The 24,626-nt window shown below is 36.4% G+C and overlaps 1 protein-coding gene across 2 annotated transcripts in view; it reads right to left on the minus strand.

Moving 5' to 3' along the window:
* CDKL2 (cyclin dependent kinase like 2) overlaps positions 1–23,814 on the minus strand; it is a 34,123-nt gene extending 10,309 nt beyond the window's left edge. The window contains exons 1-12 of one of the 2 annotated variants that reach the window (XM_024577256.4): positions 23,009–23,812; positions 20,295–20,493; positions 16,662–16,856; positions 14,314–14,492; positions 13,093–13,205; positions 11,825–11,964; positions 8,378–8,466; positions 6,241–6,376; positions 4,955–5,253; positions 4,261–4,354; positions 1,334–1,457; positions 1,005–1,111 (exon numbers count right to left, since the gene is read on the minus strand). In XM_024577256.4, coding sequence (XP_024433024.2) covers positions 1,005–1,111; positions 1,334–1,457; positions 4,261–4,354; positions 4,955–5,253; positions 6,241–6,376; positions 8,378–8,466; positions 11,825–11,964; positions 13,093–13,205; positions 14,314–14,492; positions 16,662–16,856; positions 20,295–20,462 — 1,644 coding nt within the window. In that variant the 5' untranslated portion in view covers positions 20,463–20,493; positions 23,009–23,812. Of the gene's footprint in view, positions 1–1,004; positions 1,112–1,333; positions 1,458–4,260; positions 4,355–4,954; positions 5,254–6,240; positions 6,377–8,377; positions 8,467–11,824; positions 11,965–13,092; positions 13,206–14,313; positions 14,493–16,661; positions 16,857–20,294; positions 20,494–23,008 lie in introns of both variants that reach the window. The other variant, XM_045185160.3, reaches the window with a different exon arrangement.
* Between the last annotated feature and the right edge of the window lie 812 nt (positions 23,815–24,626).

Consider the following 24,626-nt stretch of genomic DNA (forward strand, 5'->3'; position numbering starts at 1 on the left):
GACATACAAGTCCGGGAAACACAGAGAGTCCCAAACAAGTTGGACCCAAAGAGGACCACACCAAGACACATCATAATTAAGATGCCAAATGTTAAAGATAGAGAGTCTTAAAAGCAGCAAGAGAAAAGCAGAGAGTTACCTACAAAGGAGTACCTGTAAGACTAACAGCTGCTTTCTCAAAAGAGATTTTGCAGGCTAGAAGGGACTGCCAAGAAGTACTCAAAGTGATGAGAAGCAAGAACCTACAACCTAGTTTATTCTACCCAGCCAAGCTATCATGTAGAATCAAGGACAGAAAAAGCGCTTCCAAGAGAAGGTAAAGCTAAAAGAGTTCATCACCACCAAGCCATTATTACATGAAATGTTAAAGGGACTTATCTAAGAAAAAAGAAGATCGCAACTATAAACATTAAAAAAACAACACACTTATAACTATCAACAACTGAATCTAAAAACAAAAAATGAAAAACTAAGCAAACAACCAGAACAGGAATAGAATCACAGGTATGGAGTTCATTTGGAGGGTTATCAGCTGGGAGGGGGGAGGAGAAGAATGGGGGAAAAGGTGCAGCGATCAAAAAGCATAACTGGTAGGTTCAAAATAAGGAGATGTTAAGAACAGTATAGGAAATGGAGAAGCCAAAGAACTTATATGCACAACCCATGGACATGAACTAAGGGAGGGAATTGCTGGAGGGAAGGGTTACTGGGCAGAGGAGGGAAAGGGGGAAAAAGTGGGACACTGTAACAACATCATCAATAAAATACACTTATAAAAGGGAAGGTAGGTATATAACTTTGAAGCTAATGCAATGAAATAATATAAGCTACCACAACACCTACAGTTACATGAAAGCCACAGCTAGGCTACACACACACACTTTTTATAGATCCCACCAACAAACCCTCCCAGTACTTAAGAGCAAACTCTCCCTAAGATACTTATCATAGAAATTATGAGAGAGACCCGAGTTCCACCCAACCTACAAGGAATATTTCTGTACCTGAGGCAATGCAACACTGGAGGCATGCAAGTCAATAGCAGCCAGAGAAGGAATTCGAGATTCTGGAAGATTTTTATTCTCTTTCCTTATTAGCCTGGAATTTCGAGCTGAATAAAAATAACCATAAACACAGTGCAAAAATTAGACATATTAGTTTTTCACATTCTATATATATCCCTCTATGTTGGCTTATTGTACATAAATGTCTGTACATACTTACATACTTAAATATGTAAAGTTACTATGAATTTTTAATATTCTATTCATTTAACATAATTTTAAATAATATAAACAAAAGGGCTGAAAAAGTAAAAGCATTATAAACATACCCATGCCTTCCAAGGCTCTTAGTTCAGGGAGATGATTATAGTTTAATTCAGGCAAATGGACATCTGTCTTTGAGTGTTCTCTTCTTTTCCTATTTGCCTGAAGCAGGCTCTTTTCACTAGCGACCTAATATCATCAGGATGAGTAACACAAGTGAATTAGCTTCTAGGCAAGCTGGACTTGCCCCTTTTGTAACTACTACATCTATATCCTAAAATTTATGCAACTGAAGGTCTAGAATAATATAAAATTTGAAGAACAACAGTAACACACAAAACAATTTCACCTAGTTATTTCAAACCTCTTCCTCAGTAAATCTATTAAAATCTCTAACAAGTGAGTTGATGTTTCTCCTTGTCCCTCTCCCAGCCTTCAAGTCCTGCCAATCAGTAGGAGGTTAACAGATGGGCATCGGGCCAGGAAGGTGAGGGCTTGTGACACTTGCCAAGCTTTTCAGCATAGAGTAGCTAATCTTGGACAGTTCAGCTTGCCACACGTGTCACACCTCCTAGCTTGTTTTTGCTTTCCCAGTATAATCTTGTTACTCCTTTTTAAAATATTTGTCCTTGTCTTGCTCCTCAGAGTTAGCACATTATACCATCTCCTAGGAATAGTTTATTAAATAAAGAACTACAGCTTCAATTATTTTTCTAATCTTTCTTAATATTACTACCACATAGTTGATAAAGTCTGAAAAATAATAAAGAATAGCAGTAACGCTTCAACTCTGCACCTTTATGAATTTGACATCTTTCCAACCTGCTTCATTTGAGAATGACAGAAACTCTGTATTCTCTTCCATATTTTCAAAACAGACAATACAAAGAGTGTGTGATTTGCTAAAAGAAAAAAAAGCACCTATAAATAATGAAATCATGTATGTATGTGTATGTGCATATGTATGTATGCATGTATTATGAAATCCACACACAAACACATGTAATGACAGCATTAAGCCATGGAGGTTTCCTGATGTCTGAAGTTTAATATTCTGTGAATTATGGCATTCTGCCTCCCAGAAAGTCCTGAAGTGAGCTTTTAAGTTTCTTTCTTTTGGATGTTTCTGTTTGCTCTTTTAATAGAGTAAGTGTTAAGGCTCTGGGTTCAAATCAGCTACAAAATAGAAATAATCAGTTTAAAAAAACTACGTGCAGATACAAAAAAAAAATGATGAGTCCAAACTACTAGATTTACACATCCAAGGAGTGGCAAATAAAATACATAAGAGACGTTTATAATAATATATATTTATTCACATCTCAGAATCAGGGGATGATGCATGGGAGAGGGGTATTGATCTTCAACTGAGAAGTAGAAGAAAGTTTAGGCTTAGCTCTGCCTCCATTAATTTTCCAGTGGGGCTTCTCCCCACTCCTTTTTACCCCCTGTTTTGATTGCCTCTTCCAAAGAAGGATAAACAGAAATAATATCCAGAATTACTAGCCAGTGTTGGTTATGCAATACCTGAAAGGAGGGTGGTATCAATTCCCCAAAAATGGTATTGAGCCAGCTGTTTTGAAAAGCCTTGCTGAGCAAGATAATCTTCCAAAGCAGACCAGGAATGTAAAACAAAATACCCACAAAGAAATCAAAAGGTAGGGTTGTCAAAAGGAATGTACTATGGGTACAGAAATTGTAGGCTAAGAAGAATTAAAAGACAGACAAATACAATGTCCAAATCATGAGAGATGAAAAGAAAGGCTATATTTTTCAGTCCTGGGGATAATCAAAAAGTAGAGAAGGAAAATTTGTGAGGAAAATACTCTTTTGGGAGTATGTCCAAACCTCTCTTTCCCTGGCAGAAAAATTTATTCATATTTTTAAGCAGTTCCGATGTGCTAGACACCATGCTAGGTGTGGAATAGAGCAGTGAGGACACAAAGCCCAAATTCCTGCCTTGGATGCTTACATTTTATGGGGAAGACAGACAATATATAAATAAGAGAATATAAAGAATGTCAAGTATATATATTGGAAAAAAATTAAGCAAGGTGAAGAGATAGAAAGTAGTGGGAGACAAAAATGAGTTATATAATATTAGGGAAGAGCACATAATAAGGTTTCATGTAAGCCAAGGAAAAGAAAAAAAAAAGCGAACATTTTTGGAAGAATGTTCTAACCGAGGGAAGAATGTTCTGAAGCAGAGGAAAAAGCAAGTGCAAAAGCCTAAATGTGGGAGCGTGTCTGGCCATGCTCCAGGAATAACAAGGAAACCAGTATGGTTGGAATAGACTGATCAAGAATGAGAGTAGCTGTGAATGGGACAGATGGACGGAGAGTGAGTCATTCAGGGACTTGGGCTTTACGCAGAGATGAGAAGCCAATGGAGGGTTTTAAATGGAAGAGTGAAGATGTTTTAACTTTAAAAAGAAGGTATCTTGAGCACAGTAATGTTCCTTTGAAGCTTCAGAAGATCTACGAACCTTGTACATGCTTCTACTGTTACAATCTGACACTATGATTTAATTGGCTGACTCTCTACCTGACCATGAGCTTCTTGAAGAGCAAGACTGACTTATTCATCTCCAGTGTCTTATACATAATAGATAATCAGTGAATAGGTTAAATGAAGAAATAGAATATTTTCACCAAAAACCTAGTGATGAAACAATTTATCTTCTCTAGTCTTACAAAAGAACTGATCGCCAAGCATTAGGCTAAGAAAATTACTGTTACATAAAGAATTAAAACAGATGTCATTTTAATAACATCTTATATTTTAACTTCCAGACTTCATAAAACTTATTTAAACTTTAAGACTTTCACATTTCGGATAGTGGCAGGCTGGAAAGATATATGTAATAATTAAGGTTCCATTTTATGATCTGTCTCCAAATAAAATTCTAGTTCTTCACTATCGTATTTAATATTAATAAAACTCTAGAAATGATTTTGCTTGTCCTTCTCCCACTGAGGAAAGTTCACTTACTGATGTGGTCACATTAATATTATAAATGCCTGATGGAGAATGTTTATTTGGTTTAACAAATGGAATACAATACTTCTTGGTTTTCTCATCCACTCTGTAACAATAACAACACAAAATTTAAGTTAGAAACAGCAGTAATTATTTTTCAAGCACAAAACCAAATTACATAACACCAAGTGACATGCAGTTTAATCAGAAGATAATGCTTACTCGTAAATATACTACGCACACAGATCTGGTGAGACCTTCTGTCCTTGCCTACTGCATTCATGCCTCTCACCCAGTCCCCAACTCCAACCAAATACATTACGTTCCTTTCAGGAAAATTCCCCAAAGGAGCTTCTTTGTACCACTGAATGCCCATAGCCATACTATGCAGCAACAGACCTTCAAAACCAATGATCTGTTTTATTGTGACAACCTCCTTTCAGGTTATTAGACTAAATAGCTGTAGATTCTCTTCATCTTAAACAATACGATCCTACTTTCTTAGGACTCAAGTTAATTTTTTGACCAAATGCTAATAATTTTCATTACATATGACAAAAAAGTCTTTTGAAACAGCAATCTGACAAGAATGAATAGCATTCAGAAGCCCGAGAGTAACACGATGGGGCTGAATTGACAATCAATCACTTACAATTTGCAAATATACCCTTAAACAACTTTTTGTTCTTATTTTCTTCATTCATACCTGTAACTCTGAACTCCTGGCATAGTCCCCATTCCAGAATTCATACCGGGAGTGACTGCAGAAAGATTGTGCGCAAGTGGGGGAATCGCCGGGCCAGGGTTCCTCGTGTGCTCCACGCTGCCATTGCTGCCATCTCTGAGGCTTGTTGAAGGCACTGTTTTGATGTGGCTAGTCCCGTTGTCATGGAGACAGCTGGCATTTGCAGCTCGACTGATTTTTTCAACTTTTTCTCCATCAATTTTTGACCCTTTTATTTTAAATACTCTAGAATCCTTAACTTTGGGATCAGCATTGGAATCCTGACCATTAATAAAAATGTTGACAACGTTAATGGCCTGAGAAGAATGAAAAATCCCCTCTACCCATAAAGTACTTGCCAACTAAAGCAGAGTTCCATAGCTATCACCTTGTTGTGCCCCTTTGCTTTATTCTACCTACGAAATTAAAATTAAACCCAAGATTCTTGGTTAGACATTTATTTTGAATGGAAATGCAATTCACACTAACTCTTGTGTATACAGGGTGGGGCAAAAATAGGCTCACAGCTGTTCCTCTGGAAAATAATACAATAATTAATAAACAAAATACAAGAATAAACTGTGTTTCGCATACTCAGAACTGTAAGCCTACTTTTGCCCCACCCTGTAGAGGTCAGATTTATACCACATGCATTTCTACTTTGTATATATTGTAGTGGGAAAAAACACAGAAGAGGAACCAAGCATGTCCACTTTTGTTCTTCCAAATTGAGAGTCAGGGAACACAACATTGAAAAATCTCTCCTTTTGGTTCACTTGAAAAACTGGGAGTGGGTGGGTGGTAGATTCGAATCACCTTACGAAGAACCAATTCTGGGTAACATACCAGGAAAAAGTAAACTTCAAATAAATTCAATACCCATATCTCAATTTTAAAATGCTGCCCCTTATATAAAACTCTAATAATGATATTTTCTCTCCTGTCATTTAAGGGGAAAATGGTGTGTGTGCATTTGTGCCCGTATCTGTATGTGGCACACACACATGTGCATCTAAGTGTTCTTGCATGAGTATGATTCCCTGACAAGCTCTGTTGCACAGACTGGTACACAGCGGGCACTCATTACATGGTAAGTTAAGATTTTTGAAACATATAACATCTATAAAGAAGATACTTTTTTACAAAGAAGCTAAAAGTTAACTTGTTCACCACTCAGAAAAATTTTCTTAATCTTCATTTTTTTCCTTCTAAAACTTAAGGACATATTAAATTTAAAATTTAAGACCCATTAAAACATGGACATTTACCTGCACCACAAGTGTGCGTCTCTCCTCGCCTAAGGAGTCATCTTTCTCCTTTTCCTTCTTTCTGTTTTGGGACTTTTTAGCTAAAGAAATATTTCTGGCATCTTTCTGTATTTTTAACTGTAGTTCCTGAGAAAACCTACATGAAAATCCATTTGTCAATAAAATAAAATTGTATGAGATAGATAAATCAAGGAAAAAATAGGTTTTCAAGATACTTACTTTTAAAAATTGAGTATTAAACTAGGCTGTGTTATTTAAAATGAGAAAAATTATGGCCTAGGTTAGCAGTCCTGAAAAGGTAGTTCGTATACCCCTGGGATTCAGTAAGAACCTTTCAGGAGGTTCAAAAAGTCAAAGCTATTCTTAGCTTAATACGGAGACTTCCTTTGCGCTGTGTTCACATCTGCACTGACGGTCTAGACGAGATGGCCCCGCAACAGAAGTTGAAGCAGCGGCACCAAACTGCAGGAGCAGTCACTGTCTCTTTCATAGCTAGTCTTATTTAAGGATGTCCCTGGTAAGGCAGTAAAAAAGTATTAATTTTATTAAGTCTACATCCTTGAAAACATGTCTTTTCTCATAGTCTCTGTGATAAAATGAGGATATGCAAAAAGCACTTCGGCCGCCAACTGAAATGCCATGGCTGTCCTAAGAAAAGCACTGTCTGCCTGTCTGAGATACAAACCAAACCGGCCACTTCTTCACAGGAAAACACTTTTACTTGAATGAAGGACTGACAAAAAGACTACGAGCATTCAGACTCGGGGTATTTGGCAGCCATTTTCTTTAAAAAAAAAAATAAAAGAGTTTATCACCTCAAGGAAAACAATTGACAATATTTGTGTCAATAATAAAATTCAAAAACTTGTATCCACTACTGTGAGCTTAGCAGATTCCCAATATTTAAAAACTTTTCTAATAAGATAGAATGACACTTCTTGATATTATATAATGAAATACATCAACATCTTAAAGATATGCACAACAGTAAAACAACATTTTCCAAATGACTAACATAAGATATTACAAAAGTATACATCCGTAAAAGATCTAAATACAAAATGGATTTTAATATTTTTAATCCTCATCCACAGGCACTTTTTCATTGCTTTTAGAAAGAGGGGAAGGGAGAGAGAACACTGATGTGAGAGAGAAACATCAACAGGTTGCCTCCTCTATGCACCGGGACCGGGGATCAAACCCACACCCTAGGTACATTACATGCCCTGACCGGTATTCAAGCCTGAAACATTTGGGTTATGGGATGACACTCCAGCCAACGCAGCCACACCGGCCAGGGCAGTACAAGATGGATTTTAATGTAACAGAGTAAAAAACCTCAATGACATGGTTTCAGGTACCACAACCAACATTTAGGAAACTACCACTGTCAAGTTTTAGTACAGCATCAAAGTTTTTGCCATAGAGTCAAAGAAAAATGCCCAGAATTGTCTTAAAAAACTATTAATACACTCCTCTATCTTCCAACAACATATTTATATGAGGTCAGAATATATTTCAAACAACATACCACATCACAGCAAATTGACTGTAGAAGTAAGTATGAGAACTCAGGTATCTTATACCAAGCTAGATATTAAGTACATTTGTAAAAAGATAAAGCCATGTCATTGCCACTCATCTCACTGTTTTCTTGCTTTCTCGGCTGCACTGATGCCAGCAGCTCAACAGCACAAGAGAGCATGCCCACAGCTCTGGCCCCCACAGGGTTGGCACAGCAAAGTCTCCAGCACATCAGCAGTGTCATAGGACTGGGTGTGGTGTGAGTTTGGCAGCAACAGGAGATGGCACCTTTGCAAATGGATCAGTACCCAAGAGGATGGCATCACACAGCTGGTAGCAACATAGAAATCAGTGACCTGAGAGGTACATGCCACCACATAGGAAGGCAAGAAGAGTAGGAAGTGACTGCTTCATGAAAAGCAAAAACCCTAACTTAGTGACTACAGGGGACCACTCCTACAAATTCTGTAGTTGCTAAGGGTGAATGGAAGGTGATAAATATTTAAGATCCTACAAAAGTAGCTGAGTAGAGAAATGCTGTCTGTTACTGTTGCGGAGATCTCATTTCAACTCTAGGTTCAGGTGACTTGGAAAACACGAGTCAGTACTGTACCTCTCAGCAAACCCGTCCGTGTGAAAGAAATCATGGTGCAGGAGCTCGGCACAGAAGGGCCTCTTGTCGGGATCAATATGTAAGCATTTCTGGAAAAACAAAGAATACATACATCTCATACTTTAAAAAAAACTGCCTACATTTAAATTTCTAAGTATAGAAAATACCTCTTTATAGTTCGTGAACTTTAAACAGCTATAATAAATGATAAAGAATGAAGCACAAATGTTTACAAAGACCACCAATGGTTGCTAATATCACAAAAAGAAAGACCACCAGACGTTCTGATCAAGCTCTAGCTCTACCATGAATTTATAGGAAATACGGGACACAGACCAACATATTAAACTATATTTATGTGGGAAGTTCTCAGGGACAAACAGCATAGTTCTTCATCATATAAATGGCAGGGTTTAAACAAACAAAAAAAGAAATGAAGATGAGCTTATAAATTAAGAACCTTACAAAGATATAACTAATTGCTTGATATGTAGACTTCATGTGAGTCCTAATTTAAACTATACAAAGTTATGAGAAAATAATAAAATTTTGAGCATTGATTAGATGTTTCATGATATTAAGGAATTAGTGTGAAATTTTAAAATTTAAAGCTCTTGCAGAATAGAAGGGAAAGGACCTTCTCCATGACTGTTATTGTGCTGGATACTTTACATGGGTGATTTTATTGTAATGCAGGTCTTGTTCTGATTAATTAAAACCATTCAATGCCAGTAAAAATAAAAGGGACTCAAAAAGTAGCTGTAAATAAACAAGAAAAGTTCCACATAAAATTATTTATAGGTGAAAAAAGATAATATCTGAGATTTGCTTCAAAATGCTCAAAAAAATGTGAGCAGGGTGTAGTTCAAAGAAAGAAGACTATAAAGAGGTTGTTCTTTTCAATCTTTTTAGGTGTGTTTTTTGTTTTATTTTTAATTTTTTTAATATATTTTATTGATTATGCTATTACAGTTGTCCCAATTTTTCACCCTTTTCCCTGCTCTACCTAGTAAGCCGTCTTCCTTCTGGCAATCCGCCCACCCCTTAGTTCATGTCCCTGGGTCATGCATATACATTCTTTGGCTCCTCTATCTCCTATACTATTCTTAACATTCCCCTGCCTATTTTGTACCTACCAATTATGCTTCTTAATCCCTGCACCTTTTCCCCCATCTCTCCCTTCCCCCTCCCACTGATAACCCTCCAAATGATCTCCATAGTTATGACTGCTCTGCTTGTTTGTTTAGTTTCTTTTTTCTTTTTTAAAATACATTTTATTGATTATGCTATTACATTTGTCCCATTTCCACCCCTTTATTCCCCTCCACCCTGCACACCCTCTCCCACCCGCATCTCCTGCCCCTTAGTTCATGTCCATGGGTCATACATATAAGTTCTTCGGCTTCTCCATTTCCTATACTATTCTTAACTTCCTCCTGTCTATTTTCTACCTACCATTTATGCTATTTATTCCCTGTACCTTTTCCTCCATTCTCCCAGCACCCCCTCTGCTGATAACACTCCATGTGATCTCCATTTCTGTGACTCTGTTCTTGTTCTAGTTGTTTGCTGAGTTTGTCTTTGTTTTCGTTATTTTTTTTTAGGTTCAATTGTTGATAGTTGTGAGTTTGTTGTCATTTTACTGTTCATATATTTTTTAAAGATTTTATTTATTTTTTAGAGAGGGGAAGGGAGGGAGAAATAGAGGCAGAGAAACATCAATGTGCAGTTGCCTCTCATGCGCCCCCTACTGGGGACCTGGCCCACAACCCAGGCATGCACCCTAGACTGGGAGTGGAACCAGTGACCCTTGGATTCCCAGGCTGGCACTCAACCACTGAGCCACACCAGCCAGGGCTACTGTTTATATTTTTGATCTTCTTTTTCTTAGATAAGTCCCTTTAACATTTCATATAGTAAGGCCTTAGTGATGAACTCCTTTAACTTGACCTTATTATTTTCTTTTTTTTTTGAGATTCAGTTGTTGATAGTTGTGAATTTTTTGCTATTTTAATGTTCATAGTTTTGATCTTCTTCTTTTTCCTTAAATAAGTCCCTTTAATGTTTCATATAATAATGGTTTGGTATTGATGAACTCCTTTAGCTTTACCTTCTCTGGGAAGCACTTTATCTGCCCTTCCACTCTGAATGATAGCTTTGCTGGATAAAGTAATCTAGGTTATAGGTTCTTGCTTGTCATCACTTTGAATACTTCTTGCCTGCAAAGTTTCTGTTGAGAAAGCAGCTGACAGTCTTATGGGAATGTCTTTGTATGTAACTATCTGTTTTCTCTTGCTTCTTTTAAGATTCTCTCTTTATCTTGAACCTATGATAACCTGCCAAAACTAGGAGACAAAGAAATATGGCCCAAATGAAAGAACAGATCAAAACTCCAGTTAAAGAGCTACCTATCCCTCCATCTTGACTGGAAGTTCAAGAGGTTGTTAATTGTTGAAGCTAGATGACAAGTATAAAAGAGTTCATTATACTGTTATTCTATCTCTTTTCTGTTTGAAAAATTTATACAATAAAATGTTTTAAAAGTTTTATTTTTCTACTATAGGGGATATAACTTAGACAATAATTTCATTTTTATTCCTTTAAATCACTTTATATATAGATCATAAAGCTGGTCTCAATGATAATATCTGCATGTGTAAGAAGATTATGTAGTAAAGTAGAAATGTATTATGCTAAGAACTTACTATAATTAGTTATAAGCTCGCTAAATTTTTTAAATGAGTTACATAGACAATTTTAAAAGCAAAAAAATATCTTATATAAATGTTATGTGATCCTGGTGTCTTAGAGATATTTATTTTACCAATACTTTAGGACAATCCTAACTAATAAGAATTTTTGAGCTAACAATTCCCAAATGTCCACTTCCAGGGATGATTTGCTCCATTGAGACTCTCCCTAATATTACTCAATCCAAAACAAGGCAAAGATAATGATGATTTGTGAATTAGCTTCAGCAAATTCAATGGCTAAGCAAAAGCCCCTTTGACAATACACCACAGATCGCCTGTCGGCCTTTTGGCTAAGACCAAGCATAGCATCTGTCCTTCTCTGTTTAACAAGCCACCACAGGTCATGGTCCTATGCCCTACACTTTAATTAATTTTCCCATTACTCTACTCTTTTTTTATTTTCTTATCCTGCTTTTCTTCTTTTTTCCACTTAAACAAGGCTTGCATTTTCAGTGTTAAACATTAAAAACATATCATTGTGAGGATGTTTTCACACTTAAAACATGCTAGATAAGTAATCCTAAATGTTTTTTTAAGTGAAATTTTCAGGTCTTTATCTCTGAAGCCAGCTCCCCCGTCCTCCCCCCACACAAAGTTGTTGACCTAAATGATCAACTGGACAAGAAAAAAAGAGAAGAAAAGGCCAAGTCTCCATTATATAAATTCCCTGTTAGTGAAGAAAAGGTATGATTACCTTTGCTAAATCTATCACAACTTCAGGGAGCTTAGGATAACGTCTTTCAAGAGGTTCCATTTCCTTGATTTCAGGCAACCTTACTCCAGCAAATGCAGGATTTTTATAAAATAGCTCTTGATGTCTTGGAATGAGATTACCTGGAGGCGAGAACAGCACACATCTCTGTCATTTTACGTCCTGACAGAAATGGCAGAGGCAGGAGATGTGGAGGAGAGAAGAGTTGACCACCACTTATGGAAGGGGGGCTCTCTCAGCCTGCAAAATCGACCAAAGACATGCCTTAATGGGGTGGCACCTGGCAGTCTTTATAGAGGTTTTGACATAAATCAATTCTAGGAAATGAACATTCTTATCTCAACATACTCATTTAGAGAAGTTCACAAGCCAGTAAACACAGAAGTGAACACTGGGGGACGCATAGGGAAAGGAGAGATAAAGAACATTTTATAATTTTTAAAGATATAACTATCAGCACTTCATTTCTAGCAACAACGCATAAAAGTGCTAACTGAAACAATGAAAACATTAATAGTCATATGGCCCAAATCTAATCTAAATAAATCAGTCCTACCATTTAGGAATTTAATTTTTGGTCAACTGATTTTGTAACTATGTCTAAGGTCTGACTTGAGCATTTTATCTTTTTTCTCAACTTCAATACCTATTTGAGCATAAAATATATATAAAACCATTATATTGTTTATTGAATTTCTAACATGGAAAGTTAAAATCCAATAGTTAAATAGCCCCCATGCATTTTACCATTGTTTCCTTGTTCTAAGCTCTATCTCCCAACATGAAGTTGGTATTTCAACAAACGTAAGCAGACTTTGCTAGTCTAGCTTTGACATTCTAGCCAAAGCACTAACAACAAAAGTCGTATCTGCAACAAGATTAAACTATCTCCAAAGTCTCTGTCTCTCAATTTGAAGGTGAGGATGAGGACGTAGTCATGTAACACCAAATGCTTGTTGACCCACATGTAATAAGCGAGTGTTTGCATCCCCTCTATGTGTGATTTATTGAATGTAAAAGTGAAGAGAAGTATGTATAACCTTTGCTCTTTACTTTAGGGGCCGGCGGGGCAGTAGGTGGGGCGAGAACATGATTAGACCATATGTCACACCGACCAAAGCCAGACTGAGAATGAATGAATATATATGTGAAGTTTTCTTATTTGCTTCCTACTTTGTAAAATCAATGCAAACAAAAAAACATAGGGAAAAAAATCCTCTAACATTTAAAATGCACATGTATAAGTTTACCTAAACACATCATAATGTGATATAGCTGATCAATATCAGAATCTCCAGGAAAGAGGGGTTCCCCCATGAGCATTTCAGTTACCAGACAGCCGATGGCCCACACATCAACAGCCCTGAAAGAAAAGCAATGTGGTGTAAAATCTGGCATCCTAGTATGTTTGCTGTGACTGAATCTGCTTTGCATATTACTATTTAGTATTCTAGGTACTGAGAACAGTAGTAGCAAGCCTTAGATTACCTATGAAAAGGCATTTTCCTATAAGCCTAAAGTACTACTTCCCAATTTTATTTAAGTCAGATTTCCAGAAAGTTGAATCATGTGACATACAGAAAAAAGGCTTCTGAAAAGTCACAACAGTTATGTGTACTTTATTCTGAAAATAAGCCTTTTGGGTTTCCATTTAGAACCTATTCATTCTTTGTTTACACATAACTCTAACCAGTTAATCAGTCTATCCTGCTGGACGGAGGGATACTCTGAAAACTATCAGGAGGTAGTCATTAGGGACACTAGGACACATACAGTAACAACAAGGAGAACTGAAAGCTAATAGGAGAAAAAAAATAGAAAAACTGTCTTTAAAATCAGTCCCAAGAACTTAAAGAATATGCTGGCATGATTAGCATGAAGACAACTACCTTGAAATTGCTTAAGGTCATAGCTGAATTATAAAATGATACAAAAGTTATAGTATGGCAATAAAATCAGAACTCAATGTAATCGAGGAAATATTAAATGATGTGTACTCTGAAAACAGAAATTGTAGAATATATTTTTAAAAGATTTCTATAAAATCAGTGAAAGTTACAATCCCTTCTTTTTTAATAAATTCATTTATGGAACAATTTATGTTTTAAAAACATTTCACTCCATTATTTATACTCCAACCCTTGCCCATTCCACCTTTCCTCATTTCAACAGTCAGATTTATCCAATCAATGTTACCTCTCTTTACATGTGAAAAATAACGTATCCGTTTCCAAACCACAATAAGAAAAACAAAAAACAAAACAGACCACTTGCTCACCTTGACTTCCCTACCCTTAAAATAAGTATACTCACCCCAAGTTGTTCCACAAGAATTTTTAGAGGGGAAGCACCAGAATTACAAACGACTTTATAAAAGTTTCCTAAATTCAAAACTTCCTTTTAGCGTTAGAGGGATCTTTTATTGTATTAGGAACATAATAACCACCCCCCTCACCACCATGGTTTCTTACTTGCCGTACTTGACATCACCAACCAATAGTTCTGGAGCTCTGTACCACCGGGTTGCCACATAATCAGTGTAAACTTCCCCAGGAGCTGCCAGTGTCCGTGCAAATCCAAAATCACATAACTTGACAACGCCAGACTGGGAGACCAATATATTCTCTGGCTTGATATCTCTGTGTATGATCTAAGACAAAAAATAGACATGACATATATTGGCACATCAAGTTAAGCGAATTAATTATTTTTGAGCACCTGCCATGTGCAAGGCACTGGTTTTGTCCCCATAATAAACAGAAATGAAAGCATATAAAATTGTTCCTGGTTCTTCAAAATCGGAAATGCACTTGGGTAAGACATAACAGTTATGCTTAAAATTTTATGTAAACAAAGATACTAGATGAGATATATATTATTAATTACCAAATTAACTGTTCTGTTAATTGGTGACTGCTCCCAAGACTAAGAGACTAAAGCAATAATTGAAGATTGGGTGGTCAAGGAAAAATTTTATGAAAGGCAGGGAAGATGCCCTGGCTGGTGTGGCTCATTGGACTGAATGCTGACCTATGAACTAAAGGGTCACTGGTTCCATGGGTTGTGGACCAGATTCCACATGAGAGGCAACCACACGTTGATGTTTCTATCCCTCTCCTTCTCCCTCCCTTCCCCTCTCTAAAAATAAATAAATAAAATCTTAAAAAAAAAAAAAAAGAAAGAAAGAAAGAAACGGGTGGGCTGTAAGGCCTTTAACACTAAGTATGGCCTGGATAAATGTCGAAATGAAGAGCAATCCTAGTGAAGGTAACAAAGAGAGGAGAAGGGTGCAGACAGAAATAGACTCTGGATAAATATTACTTCCTGTGTAGAAGTTATGCACTAGGGAGGAAGGCTGCCTCGACTGTCAGCCTGAGAAGTCTGAGCTTCTGTCAAGGCCCTGGGAGCCCATGGAAGGGGCCTGACCAATATGGTGTTTAAAGATGTTGGCCATAAACAAGCTAAGTCAGAGAGAGGTGCTAAAGGCAGGAAAAAGAGCAGAGGGACAACTAGGACGTAATAAGGGCCTAAATCAGGCTGGTGCTCAGAGCAATGGAAAGGAAGAGACATAGTTTAGAAATATGTTAAATCTCCCACCTATATAGCTTAGGAAGTAATCTCAGATATTTTCTATAAACCTAGAATCTAAAAAAATGGTGGTTTCATTACCAAAAATTGAAGTCTAGAAAAAGTTAGTTTTGATGGAATGTTTAGTAGTTTATTTTTAGCCACAGGGGCATTTATGTAGATTGACAAGCACCTAAGTGGAGGCATTATTCAGGCAATTAGAAATGTAAAGAGGGTCAACAAGGTCAGAGATCAAGGTTTCTAAAAGAGAAAATATGGACACTAGGAAAGAATACTAAAAATTCTATAGCTAGGCAAAACAAAATATTAGACTAATTCTCTAATACAAGAAAACTATATTTTGAACATTTTAAAAAATATATCTATTTTTAAAACTCTTTCAGAGTACCAGCACCCTAAATGGCAACCTGCCATTGCTGAGCATTTTGCATAGGCGACCAACTTCTGTTACATCCTAGACATCCATGGCAAGCTCACAGGGCCAGCCCCACATCTACCATTAGCATCTACTACTTTTATAATCACACAAAAAATGTCATTTAAAATATTCTGTAAAGCTGGAAGAACAATGTGTTGAGTTATTCATTTTGCACTCTGTGTCATTTTACCTGGAGGTGCTTTTATATGATATGCAAAGAATATAAAATTATTGTGGTAGACTATGGGGTAAGAACAGGGATTTTTATTCTGCACAACTCCACGAGAGAATGTGAACTAACATATACATGGATCCTTGGGTGTATACATTTGTCAAAACTCATCACTTAAAACTTGTGCATTTCACTCAGAAAATGTCATCTCAAAAAAAGCAAATATTAAACTGTAGTTAATAGGCATACCTGAAGCATTTAGAGTTGAAGTGTACTGATATCAATAAATTACTTAAGGATACATAAATAAATAGGACATTAATAGATAAGTATATGAATTTATAAATAAATACATAATAAAAATACAGCAAAATATTAACAAGTATATAATCCAGGTGGTATTGACATGGGTGTTCATGGCACACTCTTTCAACTTTTCAGTATGGCCTAAACTTTTCATAAGAAAATGTCAGAGGAAAGAATACATGTATTGTGACACATGAAAACTGGCCATATCCAAGTAACAGTTCATTTCTATGACTTTACTGGTCCAAACTTTAAACAAGTATCTCATTAGGTTACATGACTGGTAACTGGAGGGTCAATCATTGGCAAAATAATTATTTAAACTAAATACTTACATTGTGACTATGACAAAATCCGATTCCATTAATAATCTGAAACAAATACTTCTGAACTACTTGGTAGTCTAGTCCATTTGGAAAGAGTTCCAAGTCATCAAGGATGGTATGGTCAACAAACTCAAAGACTAGGTACCATCGTTTTTTTTTCTTACACACTTCCAAAAGATTCACCAGATTTTCATGCCTCAGTTGCTGTTATTAAAAAAATGCAAAATAGTTTTTGTAAGATCAAATGATTAGCAATTAGTCACAATCTAAAATAGATCTTAGGGTAAGAAAGACATAAATAAAATGCACAAACAGTATAAATTAGAAACATATAGTCTGTTTTTAAAATTATAGTTAAAAGACCACACTGCTCTGTCGTCCTCTCAGAGAGCACAGTAGAGCCAATGAGAGAGAGAAATATAGTTCCATCTTTGATGAAACCATGTGGATCTGTGACCCCTACCCACAACAAATGAGGTGAAACGGCCAGTGTGGTCAAGGTTTAGGAAGATACCAAGAGTTCATCTGTGGCCACCAACCTGGCAGAGCAGAGTTCTCCAAAGTTGGTGACATACCCTGAAAAGGAAAAGCAAAACAAAACAAAAGAAAAAAGCCAATCTTCCAGAAAATAAAGTTTCCAGAAAATAAAACTAACTTTATGCTGACTGCAATCAGTCTAGATGTGACCTGAGTGGAAGCGGAAGGCAAAGGCAGCAGTGGCTGGAGAAGGCATGGGGGCGGGGGGTGCTTCTGGGGGTATTTTAGTGTTCTCTTTCTTAGTTTAGATTGGGGTTACATGGGGTTGTTCAGTTTTTGTAAAATCCAGATAAATTCTTATGATATGTATACTTTTCTATAGGTATATGTCAATTAAAAGTTGGGAAAAAAAAAATCCAGCCCTGCCTGGAGTGGCTCAGTGGATTGAGCATGAGCATGCAAACCAAAGGGTCACCAGTTCAATTCCTGGTCAGGGGCACATGCTACACTAATAATATGGCCTTTATAAAGTTAAACCTTAACTGAATTACAATGAAAAAAGGAGAAGTCAATAATCACAGAGGAAGATTTTCCTGGGTTGCAGGCCAGATCCCCAGTTGGGGGCATGTGAGAGCAACCACACATTGATGTTTCTCTCCCTCTCTTTCTCCTTCCCTTGCCCTCTCTCTAAAAATAAATAAATGTAATCTTTAAAAAAAATCCAGACATAAAAAAACAGATTTACAAAAGAGCAGCCATTGGACTGACAGCTGACTTCTCATGAGCCGCAATGGAAGCCAGAGGACAAAACAATGTTATTTTCATTTTGTTAAAGGAAAATAATTGCCAACTTAAAATTCCATACCCAGCAAAAATATCCTTCATAAATAATAACATGATAAAGACATTTTCATGTAAATTAAAATTGAAATGTTTTATCTACAATAGATCCTCACAAAAGGAGATTTTTAACAATAAGGGAAGAGATCACAGATAAATGTTAGATGAAGAAAAGAAGGAAGAATAAAGAAAGCTGTCAAAATAAACCTAAACAAACACTTAACAATACTTATGTCTTCTGGTGTTTAAAAATATATATAAAGGTTAACATATGACAATATTAGCATAAAATATAAGAGAGAATAACCAGAGATAAGTATTGCAAGGTTTGGAAGAAGGATAAAAGTACTGGATACTGTTAAACTTTAATAAATGTCTAGGGTAACCACTAAAAGATAGAAAAATATATAATTTTCTAATTATTTGAGGGAAATAAATGATAAATATAATCAATCCAAAGACAGAAAGAAAAAAAGAATACAGAACCAGTAAGACAAATAGTATATATTAATGTGGGTAGATTTATACCCAAATATATCAGAAACTATATTACAGGTAGATGGACTAACTATTCCAATTAAAATGCAAAGATTGTCAAACACGATGAAAATCAAAATGTAACTATATTCACAAGAGACACATCTAAACAAGGACTGAGAAAAACTGAAAGTAAAAAAATGGAAAAAGACATACTATGCAAACACAAACCAAAATTAAACTAGCATAGCCTAAGAAAAAAACATTACTATAATAAAGTTGTTCCATGAAAATAAAAGATTTGATTCAACATGAACATATAATAACTCTAAATATAGTATTCTACACTAGTAATATGGCCTTTCTGTTTATAAAGTTAAACCTTAACTGAATTACAATGAAAAATGGAGAAATCAATAATCACAGAGGAAGATTTTAACATATTTCTTCTCAGTACTGGATAGAACAAGCACACACACAAAGAAGTTAGTGAGAATTTAGAAGATTTAATCAATGCAAGTACTAAAGCTAATTTAATGAAATACTTTTCAAGCACATGAGGAATTATTTTCGTTTTCCATATTCAGAACCAAAAAGCACATATCAAGAAATTTCAAAGGAATGAAATCTTACATAGTATATACTCCGATCACAGAACAATTGTGTCAAATAAAAAACCAGGGGAGGAAAATGTAGAACACTTCCACATGTTTGGAAATTAAGGGAAATAAGAAAAAATTTTAAACTGCCAATCAAAATTTCTGCGGTACATACCAAAACTGTTCTGAGAGGGAAATTTATAGCCTTAAATGCATAAATGAGGCAAGGGGAGCTGGAAATATAAAAAATAAGCATCTATATCAACAGATTAGGAAAAAGAACTACAAAATAAACCCACCCAAAATAAGTAAAAGGAATGAAAAACTAAAGAACAAAAACATGAAATAGACAAGAAATACATAATAGAGAAGATCAATAAAGCTAAACATTGGTTCTTTCTAAAGATAAATAAAATCGATAGACTTCTCATGAGACAGATTAAAAAGAGAGAGAGAGGACTAGAGAGACAGAGAGAGTGAGTTAACATGGCAGGCTTGAGACTACTATCCTTAGACAGGTCTGCTTGCAAAGTGAGCCCTCGGCCAGTACCTAGGAACCTGGATTTCGGGAGGGTTCCCTTCATCTCCAGAATTGATAAAAATGGCTCGATGTGCAAACAATATTTTTTATACTTAATACTTGTATTCCTTCTGGGAGTCTGGAATTTTGGTACGAGTCAGGCAGAAGTGCCTATGTGACCAGCCACCAATAAAATTCTTGCACACTGAGTCACTAATGAATTTCCTTGGTGGACCATATTTCACGTGATATCACAACTCCTTGCTGGAGGAAATAAGTGCTCCCTGTGTGACTCCACTAGAAGAGGATTTCTGGAAACCTGTAACAGGTCTACCTCTGGAATTCACTCCATGTGCCTTTTCCATTTCCTGACATTGCTTTACATCCTTTGACTGTGATAAGTCACAGCCATGAGCACAGCGACTGCTGAGTTCTGCGAGTCCTCCTAGTGAATCACCGTACCTTGCGGTGCTCTTTGAAACTCCCGATACAGATGATAACTAGCTAGCTCTATCTAGCTAGGTAGGTAAGTAAATAGGCAGATAGATATAGGAAAAGCAACAAACAGTTTTAAAATTATGTTTATATTCATGGTATAAATGTTCATATAAAATCATTTTATTTATTGTCACAAAAGAAATTTACACTTTAAACAGTAATTTCTCCCCAAAATGTAATCTTGATCAAGAAACAACTCATTTTTTAAACAAAATATATGTATTTACTCACCTTTAGTAACTTGATTTCTCGCATAGCAATTTTTTTAACCATTTTGTCATCATCACTTTCTAAGAACTTCTTGATGGCTACAATTCTTCCACTATCTTTATTTCTACACTTCATCACCATTCCATAACTCCCTTCTCCAACCAGTCCTAGGTTTTCATATTTTTCCATTTTGATTCAAAACCAGGAGGATTTTTTCTTGCTGTAGAAACCAAAACATAGAGCTTAATAATGCTAAGTGTGTTGATTTTTCCCACCCTCTCAGCAAAGTAGTTCTTCCCCACTTGTCTTCTGTACTAGGGCGGTCACTGCGTTGATGGCTCTCCTTTGCTGTCTCACAATTTCTTATGGTTTCCAATTCTAAGTTATGCTTTCAAAATATTCGTATTCCTTTCATAATAGACAATACAAATGTAATTGAAGCCATTAACTTTAAATTTAGATGACTAAGTGTCATGTTAATGAAATTCAATATATTTTTAATTCAGATAAAGGAATACTTGAACTATAGTACAAAACAATCATAGCTCACTCTACAAAAACACAATTTCTTTTCACTCAAATCCTCAAAGGTGAAAAAGGCACAGGTGAATTTGGTTTTGTGAAGATCATGTTTAATTGTTTTTTTTTACATCAGGATTAAAAGATCAAAATTGAAAATCTTTATACATTCTCTACTGAATTGGGAAAAATATCTGTTTACAAAATGATCACTTACCAAGTAAACACTAAGAATCTTTAATAAACTTTTTTCTTTACTTTTCTTACTATAGTAATTAAATTCCTATATTGAACTTACAAAATAACAGCAATGACACCACAGTATATAGGCAAATTTTTAAAAATTAAATAGTAGTAGTACCGAATACAGCATTTCAAAAATCCTTTTAATGATTAGTCACTATGAGAATGATCATTTGAATTTTGTGTTTAAAATTCTTTTATATTCCCATTACATGTGATTTTCTGGATAAAGACAATCTTTTTTTAAAATTTATTTTTATTTTTTAATTTTTTTTATTGTTGTTCAGTTTTTCCCCACCCCTGTGCCCCACCCCAGCCAAACCCACCTCCCTCCCCTGCCTCCACCCTCCCCCTTGGTTTTGTCCACGTGTCCTTTATAGCAGTTCCTGAAAACCCCTCTCCCCACTATCCCCTCCCCACTCCCCTCTGGCTATTATTGGATTGTTCTTAACTTCAGTGTCTCTGGTTATATTTTGTTTGCTTTTTTCTTTTGTTGATTATGTTCCAGTTAAAGGTGAGACCAATCTTAATAAAATCTTTATTTTACCCAGAAAGAAAAAACTCTTCAGCCCAAATACAGATAGATTTTAATTCATAAGTTTTTATTGCCATGAAATATAAAGGCTAATAAACTACAATTTCAAAGTTAAATTTATTTTTTAAATCTGGTGTTGCAATTAAATTCTAGAACCAAAAAGTAAAAAATATTGTTCTTAATCCTAATATGGTTCTAAAAGTTTGAGGAGCAAAAAATATCTTTAGGTAACTATGTATTCAAATGATGACTCACAGTTAAATTTTTTTAAATCTGACAATACAAAAACACTCATTCATAAAACTTAGGGAAAAACATTCTCAACGATTACATTTTGTATTTATGGCAATCTAAGACTAATTTCCCCAGATTGTGAATTGTGATGTTTTATTTGCTTCCTTTTTGGTACACTGATGACAAAGACAATACAAAAATCCTCTTCATTCTAGGAAACTATGAAAATCCAATGAATACATTTTAAGCATTATATATGTAATAATTTAGGGTTTTTTAATACAGATATACATGGACCAGAGATTGATCTGGGGATGAGGGGGTGAATGAAATCAAATCTGCATAGTCAATAAATATATTTAAAAAAACAAATTTAAAAATATAATAAAATATGAATAGCCTGCAAAAAAAAAAAAAAAGAAAACAAATCCTAGTCAGCACCAACTCAAATTACTTCACTTTTTACTACCAGCTTTGATAATAGATTCTACTATAAACTCTTTACACAGCAGTGTCCCAACACTACTTTCCATACTTGACGTTTTAACTTCCATTTAGTGTCTATTAACTATTTTCAAATAAAATGTCTGTGTTTGAAAAAAAAAAAAAACTTCTCAACTTTATCTTTTCTTTCCGTAATTGTTTTTCCTTCCACTCAGTATGTTTTATCGAAGACTAAAACTGTATCACGTCAAGGACAAACATAGATGGAGTCTAGAACCTGCATCATTTAAAAACATTTTGCAACTGGTATCCTCAACATTTGAAAATGCAAAGTAAACGAAATCACATTTACCTTAAGCACTTTTAAGGTGTTCTGAAGCATATCATAAGCTAACATATAAGTTGACCACTCCAAATTTTTTCTGGCAGCCAACTGCACACTGGGTCACAGCACACTGAACATATCTATTTTTCAAGTGGCACTGTCTGCAAATACCTCAAAATATCACGGCTTTAAATGCCTCTTGTTTCCTGAAACAGTTACTCTTGAACCCTAAGTTTTCATGCCTTCTACTCCTGAATGTAAGGGTAATACAAACGAAGCCTGGCCAATTGGCATATGGTTCCAATACCAACAATTTACAATACCAACAATTTAATTAGGTTCAAGTAATGCTAATTTTTTATTTTGTTAAAGAGACTGAAATATATTACACACGAAAGAATGAGATAATATAAGACTTTAAAAGTATATACTTACTGTTTCTTTAATATCCTCTCGCGTGGAAAGACCCAAAGGTTTTCAACTTGGAAACAAATTTGAGCTGAAATTCATTTCGCTCGCAGGTATAAAGGATGCTGATTAGCAAACTACCAATTTTATTGCTAATACGATTCCTTAAGCGGACACAGTCTCGGGTCCCAGGTGAAGCAGGCACGGAGGCAGATTGGCCTCCGCCCGCCCCAAGCTCACACTCCGAAGGACCACGGGCCGCATGCTGTCGTCGTCAAGGCAACGACCTCACTCCGCCGCCAACCATAGGCACAAAGTCTCCAGAGAGAAATACGACCCAGGTAAGAATGCGTCCGCGGTAAGCACCGACCCCTGTTAAGGCCAAGGCTTGTAGAGAAATTAGCTGGGGTGGGATGGCACCTTCTCCCAGATCGGAAGGCGCCCAGTCCCTGGATTCTGTGAACCTGCTCTGCTCCAGCTAGCCTTGGGCGAAGGCGTTGGCCACCCAGCTGCAAGGGGGTGGGTCCTTACCCTGCGCCAAGCATCCCGTGTTCTGATTGGCTGCGCCCTGTCGTCATGAGCTATGATTGGCTTAGCGCCAACCACCCTTCCCCTACACCTGGGCTCCGCCCGGGTTCTGTTCGCTGAAGTGCCCGCGGCAGCTTCTGGACACAACTACATACTCAAGTAAGGAGATACCTTTCTGCCTTCGCCGGGAGACTTCCCCTCGTTAATGAGGGCAAGAGACGATTATGGTGCTCACGAGAGGGTAAAAGTGGTAGTGGTTTGTAGGACTGGGGGGAAAATGAAAGAGGGCGACCATGCCAAGAGCGCGATGAAGCGTTCCCCACAGCTTCCCAGCGGGGGAGGGCAGTGGCCCCCGACGCTCTCTCTCGGGAAGGTTGGGTGTGAGCGTTGGGACCGGTCTGGGCCAGGTAGGGGATGAGGGGATAGGTCTAGGAGGTGATGATTAATAGGTGAGTCGAGGTTAAAGTAGGTGGGTGACGGCAGAATTGACGTTAGGAGGGACACTGAGGATAACCTGGGCACTGCAGATGAGGGAAATGGAGATATCATGAATGAAATAAAAGGGCTAGGAAGGTGGGAGACCTAGAATAGATGGACAATACTGGCCAATGGCAGCTAAATAGGGTGCAGTTGGGGGTTCCGATCTTTAAGCACAGGCCAACTCGATCCATACAGAACCAGGCAAGACTGGTAGGTCAGTCATGCACGTGATAGGTCAAAGAAACAGAGTTTTCCTCATTTTCAAGGAATTTGGAGTTGAAGCCACTCCCATGCAATGAGGGTGCCTTCAAAACTGTTATTTTGACATTAAACCATGAAAACTAAACATTTTATAATCTCATTGGTCTCTACCTTGATCCAATTAAGAGTACTCTGGATAGCAAGTATTTATATTCATAGTCAATACTAAAATATTAATTCCTTTTTGTATACTAAGAAATAAACATTTGGTTTATAAATTGACCTTTTGTGAGTTTGGTTAGCATGAATTAATCTCCCAATGCTTGATTACCATGGTCAAACTGCTTAAAATCTAGTTCCTGAACCTGTAATACTGACCAGACCTGGGACCTGGATATGGAAAGAATATAATTCTTTGGTCGATCCACGATATATG

Source organism: Desmodus rotundus, chromosome 4 (genome assembly GCF_022682495.2).
Source record: "Desmodus rotundus isolate HL8 chromosome 4, HLdesRot8A.1, whole genome shotgun sequence".
Classification (NCBI taxonomy): domain Eukaryota; kingdom Metazoa; phylum Chordata; class Mammalia; order Chiroptera; family Phyllostomidae; genus Desmodus; species Desmodus rotundus.